General features: G+C 35.2%; 1 protein-coding gene across 1 annotated transcript in view; it reads right to left on the bottom strand.

Moving 5' to 3' along the window:
• Positions 1-12,727, bottom strand: part of SLC30A9 (solute carrier family 30 member 9) — a 107,607-nt gene that overhangs the window by 49,449 nt on the left and 45,431 nt on the right. The window contains exon 7 of the mRNA XM_081303032.1: positions 5,722-5,780. Within this exon, the coding sequence (XP_081159158.1) occupies positions 5,722-5,780 (59 nt within the window). The remainder of the gene's footprint in view (positions 1-5,721; positions 5,781-12,727) is intronic.

Below are 12,727 nucleotides of genomic sequence, written 5' to 3'. Positions count from 1 at the left end.
GGGAAAAAAAGAAAGTCACTGAATAACGTTAAGCAGAGACTTGACATAGTCTGATTTATGTTTTTAAAAGATACAGTTTATGATGTGGACAAAAAAACAAAAGATAGAGCGATTAATTAGAAAGATGTTCCAGGTAGGAGAGAAGAATGGTTTAGACTAGGGTTTCAATTAAAGAACACAGTGAGAGGCAGCTACACTAGGAATGTATTTTGGAGAAAATGCCAATGGAACTTGCTAATGGATTTTAAATATAAAAAAGGCCCTTAATGAATCTCTAATGTTAGCGGTCTGGATAAAGAGGAAGAGTTCTGTGCAAGGGAAACTGAGGAAGAGGGATTAATAAAGTATGGGAAAAATGCTAGAGATTCTTAGGATTCTTGAGAACAATGTGTTCCAAGGAAGAATACCTGCTAGTGTATTTGATACTTCCTTACTTCTCTGATTTCCATGAAGAGGGATTCCCGCTACTCCCATATTGTTGGCATTGTACACTCCCCTCCTCCTACTGGCCTCCTGAGAATGAGGTAGGTAAACTGATAAACTTGTGACGGAATGCTGGGCATGCTTAGTTAGTTCTCTCCTTTCCTTTAGGATTTGGTATACATTCTGTTCTGTTCTTCCCCAGCTCTACCTAAGAAGTAGCGGGGTGGGGAGCTGGCTACAACTTAATGAATAAGTCCAAGTAAGTAAAGTCTTTAAAATCTAAAGTACTGGGGCTTGGATCCTTGAGAAAAAGAAATAGGGGGTGAAATTTGAGGTTTTAGTGGGGTCATGCCAAGCAAAATTTGATTCTTTTTTTTTTTTTTAAAGAGAGAGTGAGACAGGAGAGAGAGAGAGAGAATTTTTAATATTTATTTTTTAGTTCTCGGCGGAAACAACATCTTTGTTGGTATGTGGTGCTGAGGATCGAACCCGGGCTGCACGCATGCCAGGCGAGCGCGCTACCGCTTGAGCCACAACCCCAGCCCCAAAATTTGATTCTTACTAAGTTACCATAACTTATGGCAATTTTGTCCCCTGCAGGCAAGCACCAACAGGTCTTAAAGAGAAGGACTGGACCTCAATGAAATAGAGGTCCTACAGGGCAGTCTATAACAACTTAAATTCTATAGATCCAAGTTGGCCTGATATTGCAGAAAAAAACTGAGAAAAGATTCTGATTTAGGCATTAGGGAAGCAAAATGTTTTTGTTCTGAGGGCTGTGTATTTACTTGTTTTACACTTTTATGGTGTTTTCACCCAGTTCTGGAAGCCAGGATTTTAAAGAGTATTTCCAAAATTCCATATGAACACCAGAGCAAAAGGCCTTGCCTTGAAAAACAGTGTGAACTGTCTACACTTTATGAAAAATATGTAGTATTCATCTATGACAGGTAGAGTGTAGTATTTTATGAGGCTATTTATTACTTTCCAATGTATCCACTTAAGACAAGTTAGAAACTGCTGCTTCTACAGTATCATGAGCACAGGCGCCACATTATGCAAGTGTGCACAGATGCAGAACATGAAAATAACTCCCTGTGGCTCCTTATTTACTATTAATTCCATATTTATTAATTAATTTTATGGTAGGGCTAGTATGGATACCTTTATAACAACTGTGTGCTGTTAAAACAATAAAGATTCAATGACTCTGTTTGGAAGGATGTTTTCTCTATTAATGGTAAAATATATGAAGAAGTGAAGTCTTGATTAAATAGCAATCACTGGACTCTATACGTAACTGTGTTTTATCATATCACTGTTAAATGTTATCCAGAAACCATCAACTGGCTGCACAGTGTTGTGTGATCCAAGGTATATGTAGAATTCACTGTCCTTCCTTTTATACCACTACTTGGCAATGTTATTCCAGCTTTAGAAACTTGACTCTTGAATGGCAAGATAATGTTAGATGCAAAAGGTTTGATTTCATTTATAAGTGGTGCAAAGGTTCAACATTTTAAGTAAAAATACTTTTATACACTATTCTCTCACAAATTTTTTAAACATTAGAACTTTCCTCTGAGGGAAAAAATACTTCAGGTCTTGAATTTTGTATAAATTTTAACTGTAAAATACAGATTTATCTTGTATCTGTTCATGAAAATGAAAAAAAAAAAAAAGGAGAGATCAGTAGAGGAAAGGGCCCATGGAATAAAAGAAGGGAGTGAGGGAATAACATTGGCCAAATTATACTGTTATATTGTGTATTGTGTGCATGTATGAATAAATAATAAATAATCCCACCAGTATGTACAACTATAATGCACCAACAAAAAATGTGGGAAGAAAAAATTAAATTAAATTTAAAAACTAAAGAGAAAACAGAAAAAAAAATAAATTAAAAAAAGTGTGAATCAGGTACTCCTAGTTCTGTACTTCAAGACTAAGAGAAGGAATTATACAAAATAAAACTTGTCCGTGGGGTTTCAATCTGCACTTAGATCTGGAAGCTATAAACTCTGATCATAGATCTAGATTTCTAAGTTCTACTGCTTATTGATAAATGCAGAGAGTATGTGTTTGATTATAACAAGAATGTACTGTATCCTTTGGTTGAGTAGAGAGGAGAATGTTAAAAAATGCATACAAATAACAAAAACATGCTATCTAAGGTAGAAGATAAAGATTTCTTTAGAAGAAAGGTTTGAGAATTTAAGGGAGGGAAAAAACCAAGAAGAAAGGGAAATGAGATCTTTAAGATCAGAATAGAATGCTATAATAAGGAAAAAAAGAGATTTGTTGAGCTAAAGAATATTGTAGAAAAGGGGAAAATGTTGGTTGTAACAAGGTCAGAAAGAATAATAAGGAAGGGCTAGTATAGATACCTTTATAATAATTGTGTGTCTAACAGGAGAATCAAAATCTGAAAAAATAAAGAGATCATAGGGAGCCAGGATTCACAATACTCTTGAGAAGCATCCTGTAAAAGCTACCTGTAAATTCCATAATAAAAGCAGCTGGAGCTGGGTGTGACACATGCCTGTAATCCCAGTGATACAGAAAGCCATTTGGCAGGAGTATTGCAAATTGATTCAAGGCCAGCCTCCGAAACTTAGCAAGACCCTGTCTCAAATATATAAATAGAACTGCCCTTTTTCAAGATCAAGATTATAAAATATTGGTAATTATTGAATATCTGATATCTCTTTTTTCTATTTTTTTGTTTATACTTGAAAAATTTTACAATTAACAAGTTTCTTTTGGATTGAGACAAGTATAGAAAATTAGGACAGATTTCAGAGAGGACTAACAGGAAAAGTGGCACTTACTCATTTAAGCTGGAGATAAATGTACTTCCAGTGTTCTAAAGGACTAACTTAAGAAACTTACAGAATTAGGATTCTAAGAGAAAGCACAAGAAAGTAGAACATATTAAAGGGAAAATGAGCAAGGCACAGTGGCATATGCCTGTAGTCCCAGTGGCTTGGGAGGCTGAAACAGGAGGACTGCAAGTTCAAATCCAGCCTCAGCCACTTAGTGAGGCTCTAAGCAACTTAATAAGACACCCTGTCTCTAAATAAAATATTTAAAAAGGGCTGTGGCTCAATGGTTAAGCGTCCCTGGGTTCAATCATTGATACCAAAAAAAAAAGAAAAGAAAAGAAAATGTTTTAAATGGACAATATACAACTGGATTATCAGAGGGTTAGCTATTGTTTTGGTACGAGAATGCTTTTGGCAGACCCAGAACATTGTGACTTCGTATATCTTATTCTTGAAATTACTGTGAGACAAAGAATAATATAATGGAAAAAGAAGTATCTGGGGCAGAAATTAAAAAATAAAGAGATATTTAATCCTAACAAAAAGAACTAGCCTTATATGTTCTAGTGTAGGAAAGCAACAACCTTAGTGTGAGAGTGAACGTTCCTAAAAGGAACAGGGGAACCACTGAGGGAATTGGTGTACTAGTTTTATCCACTTACCACACTCAAAGGTGTGGGGGGTATAACTGAAATGAATTCTATTCAAAACCTGGCGTTTTCAAATACTGAGGCATATTAAGTCTTCAAAAGACCTCTGGTGACACAAAAGTCAACAGCTACTTTAAAAAATATATGGTGAGGATGATAGTTCATGTGAAACAGGCATAAGGATATAAGTCACTTCCCAGGAGGCAGGTGTCTCTGGCTTAAATTATTTATTCCACAGCAGAAAGGCAGTGGCAGCAGCACTTGCAACACAGGAATGACAATGCTGGCTCATAGACACACAAAGGCTCTACTACTAAAGAAAATCTATACCCTCATTGCATCACTGGGGTGGAGAAAAACAGGGTTTAATTGTCATCATTGTTAAACTGTAAACTTTGCAAAACGGGAGCAGTGTCTCAAATGCCATTAAGAAGGAAAACAATTTGCATATGCAGCCTTTTCCCCAGATACGGCATTAACTTCTTGACAGGAGATCCCTTCCAGCTAAGTTTAAATGGAAAGTGAGCTCTAGGCACAGATTGCTTGGCATCTCGATGACTTGGGAAAAGCCATTTCAGTGGAGTGATGGGAAAAGAGTTCAATTAGATTGAGTTCAGGAGAAAGGAAGAGATGGGATAAGAAAGGCAAACTTCCTATATTTGTCCTAATATTACTTACTTCTAGTAGGAAAGAAAGCTTGGTATTTTGACAAGGGTGTAGATAAGTCAATAAATTTTGTGATGAAAAAGTGAGGTACTTTGCTGGGTGTGATGGCACAAACCTCAGCAATTCAGAAGGCAGAGGCAGGAGGATTGCAAGTTCAAGACCAGCTTCAGCAATTGGGCAAGACACTTTCACAAAATAAAAATTATCTGTGGGTATAGCTCAGGACAGAATCCCCCTGGGTTAAATCCCCAGTTTAAAAAATGATATATTTTTATTAATTTTCAGATGATCTTTCATTTATGATGGGGTTAATTCCTGATAAACCCACTGAAAAGCATAAAATAAGTTGAAAATGCATTCGACACACCTACCCTACTGACATCACTGCTTAGCCTAGCCCACCTTAATGTGTTAGCACACAGTTGAGCAAAATCATCTAACACAAGGCCTATTTTATAATGAAGTTCTGCATATCTCATAAAATTCACTGAATAAGGTACTGAAAGAGAGAAATCATATAAGTATGCTTCTACACCATCATAAAAATAAAAAAAATTATAAATGGAACCATTTTAAGTCAGATCATCGGTACATCTGTTTTTCAGCAGGTCAAAAGCTTAAGAGTGAAGAGTGAGGCTATAGGGAGTTTGAGAAGAGAGAAAAAGGTATGCAGTAGGTATTTCACAGAGCAGAAGAATGAATGTACTATGAAAGTTTAGTAAGATTGTTAAATAATATTGAGATCCACTGATTTTGCATAGTCAAACAATAAAGAAAGAACAATCATATTGGCTGAGTAATTTTCTCCTCCAAGGATTGAGGTTCTTGGGGAAACTCAGAGACTTAACAGTCTGACTGTTCAACCAGAGTTAGGGGTAGAAAAATAGAAAAAAGAAATTAAAGATGTATATGAGAGATATAAATCTTGTTACTATAAAGTCGCTTTTGTCTACATCTGCATGCTTAGAAAACTTATGTCCAAATTTAGTTTTTTTTTTAAGTTCAAGAAAATAAGCCAGAAAGGAATACTTATTAAATACAATGTGCTCAAGAAAATCTTGGATTAAGATTACAGACATGCTAAAACTTCATAATGGACTAAAATTAGTATTTTACTGTGTAATACACACATATATACATTGGAAAAATATCCTTACCTTGGTGTTTCCCAAGAAATCTCTATATTCTTTTAATATCTTTTGATTTCTAAACAGCCCTGAAGGAATTAAGAAAATAAATTTAGGTCATACATATTCTTACCAGTTTAGATTAACACAACTAACTACTTAAATATGTTAAATATGCTCTACTAGCTGCTGGCAATAATATCAAGTTATTATAAGAAATCGGAATTTGCAACCTGATTAAAAATTGGACAATGGACTAGCAGACATTTCTCCAAGGATGACATACAAACAAACTAACAAAAAGATGAAAAGATATTCAACATCACCAAACATCAGAGATACACAATGAAAACACAATGAGAGATCACCTAATATCTAATAGGATGGCTACAATTGAAACAACAATAGGAAATAAGTTCTGGCTAGAATACCCAGAACCTGAAATCCTTAGGCATTGTTGGTGGGAATATAAAACATCCCTCTGGAAAATATGGATGTTCCTCAAAAACTTATGTTAAAACTTAAGTTATGCCACAAAGCAAGTCTTAGCAAATACAAAAAAATAGAGACACTATTTCCTATTTGACCACAATGGAATGAAATTAGAAACCAATGATAAAATAAAAACTAGAAGCTACTCTTAACACTTGGAGACTAAATAATATGCTATTGAATGACACATGGATAACAGAAGACATCAGGAAGGAGATTAAAAAAAATTCTTAGAGGTAAATGAGAACTCCCATACAACTTATCAAAATCTCTGGGACACTATGAAAGCAGTACTAAGAGGAAAGTTCATTGCATTAAGCTCATTCATTAAAAGAAGAAAAAGTCAACAAATAAACAACCTGAGATTACATCTAAAAGTCCTTGACAAAGAACAAACCAACACCCAAAGTAGTAGAAGACAGGAAATAATTAAAATCAGGGCGGAAATCAATGAAACTGAAACAATTAAAAAAACTGACAAAACTAGAAGCTGATTTTATGAAAAATAAATAAATAAAATCAACAAATCCTTAGCCACCCTAACAAAAAGAAGAGAGAAAACTCAAATTAATAAAATTCGTGATGAAAAAGGAAATATCATGATAGACACTATTGAAATACAGAAGACAATTTAGAAACTATTTTGAGAATTTATACTCCAGTAAAATAGAAAACAAAGACACTGACAAATTTCTAGAGGCATATAACCAACCCAAACTGAGGGCATATACAATTTAAGCAGAACAAATTCAATCAAGAAAATAGAAGATGTCATCAAAAGCCTACCAACCAAGAAAAGCCTGGGACCAGACGGATTCCCAGCTGAGTTCCACAAGACCTACAAGAAATAATTAATACCAATATTTCTCAAATTATTCCATGACATAGAAAAGGAAGGCACCCCTCCAAACTCATTCTATGAAGCTATATCATCCTGATACTGAAACCAAGCAGAGACACATCAAGGAAAGAAAATTTCAGACCAATATTCTTGATGAACATAGATGCAAAATTCTCAATAAAATTCTGGCAAATCACATACAAAAACATATTTTAAAAATAGTGCACCATGATCAAGTGGGGTTAATTCCAGGGATGCAAGGTTGATTCAACATTTGGAAATCAAAACATGTAATTCATCACACTAATAGACTTAAAGACAAAAATCATATGATTATATCAATTGATGCAGAGAAAACATTTTACAAAATACAGCAGCCTTTCATGTTCAAAACACTATAAAAACTAGGGATACTAGGAACATACCTCAACACTGTAAAAGCTACCTATGCTAAATTCAAGGCCAACATCATTCTCAATGGAAAAAAAATTGGAAGCATTCCCTCCAAAAATGGGAAAAAGATAGGGATGCCCTTTTTCACCACTTCTATTCAACACAGTCCTTGAAACTCTAGCCAGAGCAATTAGACCAAAGAAATTAAAAAGATACAAATAGGAAAAGAAAAACTCAAACTATCATTTTTGCTGATGACATGATCCTATACTTTGAGGATCCAAAAAACTCCATCCAAAAACTTCCAGAATAAATGAATTCATCAAAGTAGCAGAATATAAAATCAATATCTACATATCAAATGCATTTCTATACATCAGTGATAAATCCTCTGAAAGAGAAATTAGGAAAACTACCCCATTCACAATAGCCTCAAAAAAAAAAATTGGGGAATCAATTTAACAAAAGAGGTGAAAGACCTCTAAAATGAAACTACAGAACACTAAAGAAAGGAACTGAAGAAGACCTTAGAAGCTAGAAAGATCTCCCATGATCTTAGATAGGCAAAATTAATATTGTCAAAATGGCCATACTACCCAAAGTGCTATATAGATTCAGTGGGATTCCAATTAAAATGCCAATGTCATTCCTTATAGAAATAGAAAAAGCTATCATGAAATTCATAGCCAAAGCAATCCTTAGTAAGAAGAGTGAAGCAGGGGGCATCATAATACCAGACCTTAAACTATACTACAAAGCTATAGTAACAAAAATGGCATGGTATTGGCACCAAAATAGACATGTAGACCAATGGTACAGAATAGAAGGTACAGAATAAATACAGTTTTCTCATACTAGACAAAAGCACCAAAAACATACATTAGCAAAAAGATAGCCTCTTTAACAAATGGTGCTGGGAAAACTGTAAATCCATATGCAGCAAAATGAAACTAAACCCCTATCTCTCACTATGCACAAAACTCACTTCAAAGTGGATCAAGGACCTAGGAATTAGACCAAAGACCCTGTGCGTAAAAGATGAAAAAGTAGGCCCAAATCTTCCATTGCATCAGATTAGGCCCTGATTTCCTTTACAAGACTCCTAAAGCGCAAGAAATAAAATCAAGAATCAATAAATGAAATGGATTCAAACTAAAAACCTTCTCAGCAAAAGAAACAATCAGTAAGGTGAAGAGAGAGCCTACATTTTGGGAGCAGATTTTTGCCACACACATGTCAGATAGAGAACTAATCTCCAGGATATATAAAGAACTCAAAAAACTTAACACCAAAAAACCAACCAACCCAAACAATAAATGGGCTAAGGAGCTAAACAGACACTTCTCAGAAGATATAAAATTGATCAACAAATATACGAAAAATGTTCAATATCTCTAGTAATTTGAGAAATGCAAATCAAAACTACTCTAAGATTTCATCTCATGCCAGTCAGGATGGCAGTTATCAAGACTACAAATAACAGTAAGTGTTGGTGAGGATGTGGGGGAAAAGGCACACTCATACATTGCTGGTGGGACTGCAAATTGGTACAACCAATCTGGAAAGCAGCATGGAGACTCCTTAAAAAACTTGGAATGGGGCTGGGGTTGTGGCTCAGAGTTAGAGAGCTTGCCTAGCATGCTTGAGGCACTGGGTTCAATCCTTAGCACTACATAAAGTAAAATAAAGTCATTGTGTCCACCTATTAACTTAAAAAAAAAAAAAAACTTGGAATGGAACCACCATTTGACCCAGATATCCCACTCCTTGATCTATACCCAAAATATGGCATATTATAGTAACATAGCCATATCAATGTTTATAGCAGCTCAATTCATAATAGCTAAACTGTGAAACCAACCTAGATTCCCTTCATCAGATGAATGGATAGAAGAAACTGTGACATACATACACAATGGAATATTACTCAGCATTTAAAAAGAATAAAATTATGGCATTTGCAGGCAAATGGATGAAGTTGGAGAATATAATGCTAAGTGAAGTTAGCCAATCCCCAAAAACCAAAGGCCAATGTTCTCTGTGATAAGTGAATGTTGACCCATAACTGGGGGCAGGGCATGGAAAAAAGGAGGAACTGTGATTGGGCAAAGGGTGGGGAGGTGAGGGAAGAAGGTATGGGGGCAAGAAAGATGGTGGAATGAGACGAACATCATTACACGAGATACATATGGTGCGACACTACATTGTGTATGACCAGAGAAATGAAAAGTTGTGCTACAACTGTGCACAATGAATCAAAGTGCATTCTGTTGTCATATACCTATTTAGAATAAATAAATCCCTTAAAATTAAAAAAGCATGGATAAAAAAGTTATTTGAAATAATTCTACTTTTCTTTGTTATATCATCAATTTAATATAGTTAATTTGTTTATTTACTGCAAAACAAAACAAAACTTAAAAACAGTTGGCATAATGGTGCACACCTATAATCCCAGTGACTTGAGAGGCTGAGACAGTCCAGATCAGAAGTTTGAGGCCAGCGTCAGCAACTCAAGTGAGGTCATAAGCAACTAAGCAAGAACCTATCTTAAGAAAAAAAAAAATTAAAAGGGCTGAGGATGTAGCTAAGCAGTGAAGCACCCCTGGGTTCAATCTCCAGTATCAATCAATCAATCAATAGGATTACCATATAATCCAGAAATCCCACCTCTAGGAATATAAATAACAGAATACTAAAGAGGGTCTTGAAAAGCTATATGAACAAGCATGATCATAACAGCACACTAGTTATATTTCCCAAGAGGAGAAGAAACCCAAATGTCCATCAGTGTACCAGTAGATATTATTCCACCTTATATGATGCATCTAAATTAGTTAAATGCACAGAAACAGAAAGTAAATGATGGTTGTCAGGGACTTGGGGAAGGGGAAAAGGAGTAATGATTATTTAATAGGCACAGAGTTTGTTTTGCAAGATAAAAAAAGCTCTGGTGATATTTTACAACAATGTGAATATATTCAATACTTCTGAACTATACACTAAAAAATCGTTAAGATGGGAAATTTTATGTTTTTTACTGTAATTAAAAAAAAGGGAGTGGGGAGGGCCCTGGAATTGCAACAACATAAAGACACTTTTATAAAATTCTCTTCTAAATATTACCTAAAAATATATGTTACTTAAATCCAACATAAAAACAAATTCTTCACTTTTACCTTAATGTTGAACACTTCAATAAAAAATAAATGTTTTCTCAAGATTTTGTATTTTATTTTATTTTTATTATTTATTAGTTGTTCAAAACATTACAAAGCTCTTGACAAATCATATTTCATACATTTGATTCAAGTGGGTTATGAACTCCCATTTTTACCCCGTATACAGACTGCAGAATCACATTGATTATACTCCACATTTTTACATACTGCCATACTAATGTCTGTTGTATTCTGCTGCCTTTCCGATCCTCTACTATCCCCCCTGCCCTCCCCTTCCATCTTCTCTCTCTACCCCATCTACTGTAATTCATTTCTCTCCCTTGTTTTTTTTCCCTTTCCCCTCACTTCCTCTTATATGTAATTTTGTATAACAATGAGGGTCTCCTTCCATTTCCATGCAATTTCTCTTCTCTCTCCCTTTCCCTCCCACCTCTCGTCCCTATTTAATGTTAATCTTCTTCTCATGCTCTTCCTCCCTACTCTGTTCTTAGTGGCTCTCCTTATATCAAAGAAGACATTTGGCACTTGTTTTTTAGGAATTGGCTAGCTTCACTTAGCATAATCTGCTCTAGTGCCATCCATTTCCCTGCAAATGCCATGATTTTGTCATTTTTTAGTGCTGAGTAATACTCCACTATGTATAAATGCCACATATTTTTTTATCCATTCATCTATTGAAGGGCATATAGGTTGGTTCCACAGACTAGCTATTGTGAATTGTGCTGCAATGAACATTGATGTAGCAGTATCCCTATAGTACACTCTTTTAAGGTCTTTGGGCAATAGTCCAAGAAGGGCAATAGCTGGGTCAAATGGTGGTTCCATTCCCAGCTTTCCCAGGAATCTCCATACTGCTTTCCAAATTGGCCGCACCAATTTGCAGTCCCACCACCAATGTACAAGTGTACCCTTTTCTCCACATCCTCACCAGCACTTGTTGTTGTTTGACTTCCTAATGGCTGCCAATCTTACTGGAGTGAGATGGTATCTTAGGGTGGTTTTGATTTGCATTACTCTGACTGCTAGAGATGGTGAGCATTTTTTCATGTACTTGTTGATTGTTTGTATATCCTCCTCTGAGAAGTGTCTGTTCAGGTCCTTGGCCCATTTATTTATTGGGTTATTTGTTTTCTTATTGTTTAATTTTTGAGTTCTTTGTATACTCTGGATATTAGGGCTCTATCTGAAGTGTGAGGAGTAAAAATTTGTTCTCAGGATGTAGGCTCCCTATTTACCTCTCTTATTGTTTCTCTTGCTGAGAAAAAACTTTTTAGTTTGAGTGAGTCCCATTTGTTGATTCTTGTTTTTAACTCTTGTGCTATGGATGTCCTATTAAGGAATTTGGAGCCCGACTCAACAGTATGTAGATTGGAGCCAACTTTTTCTTCTAGCAGATGCAGAGACTCTGATTTGATATCAAGCTCCTTGATCCATTTTGAGTTAACTTTTGTGCATGGCAAGAGAAAGGGATTGATTCATTTTGTTGCATATGGATTTCCAGTTTTCCCAGCACCATTTGTTGAAGATGTTTTCCTTCTTCCATTGCATGCTTTTAGCCCCTTTATAAAATATAAGATAGTTGTAATTTTGTGGATTGGTCTCTGTGTCCTCTATTCTGTACCATTGGTCCACCCGCCTGTTTTGGTACCAGTACCATGCTGTTTTGTTACTATTGCTCTGTAGTACAGTTTGAAATCTGATATTGCTATACCTCCTGATTCACACTTCCTGCTTAGAATTGCTTTTGCTATTCTGGGTCTTTTATTTTTCCATATGAATTTCATGATTGCTTTATCTATTTCTACAAGAAATGCAGTTGGGATTTTGATTCGCATTGTATTGAACCTATAGAGAACTTTTGGTAATATCGCCATTTTGATGTTAGTTCTGCCTATCCATGAACAGGGTATATTTTTCCATCTTCTAAGATCTTCTTCTATTTCTCTCTTTAAGGTTCTGTAGTTTTCATTGTATAAATCTTTCGCCTCTTTTGTTATGTTGATTCTCAAGTTTTTTTTTTTTTGAGGATAATGTGAATATTGTTGATATGTTTTTGTATCCGATTCACCAGAATTTTATTGAGGATTTTTGCATCTAGGTTCATTAGAGATATTGGTCTATAGTTTTC

The sequence above is a fragment of the Spermophilus citellus genome (genome assembly GCF_964194105.1).
Source record: "Spermophilus citellus genome assembly, chromosome: 8".
Lineage (NCBI taxonomy): Eukaryota > Metazoa > Chordata > Mammalia > Rodentia > Sciuridae > Spermophilus > Spermophilus citellus.
Note: the sequence above shows the minus strand (reverse complement) of the source record. Positions and strands in the feature narration are given on the sequence as shown.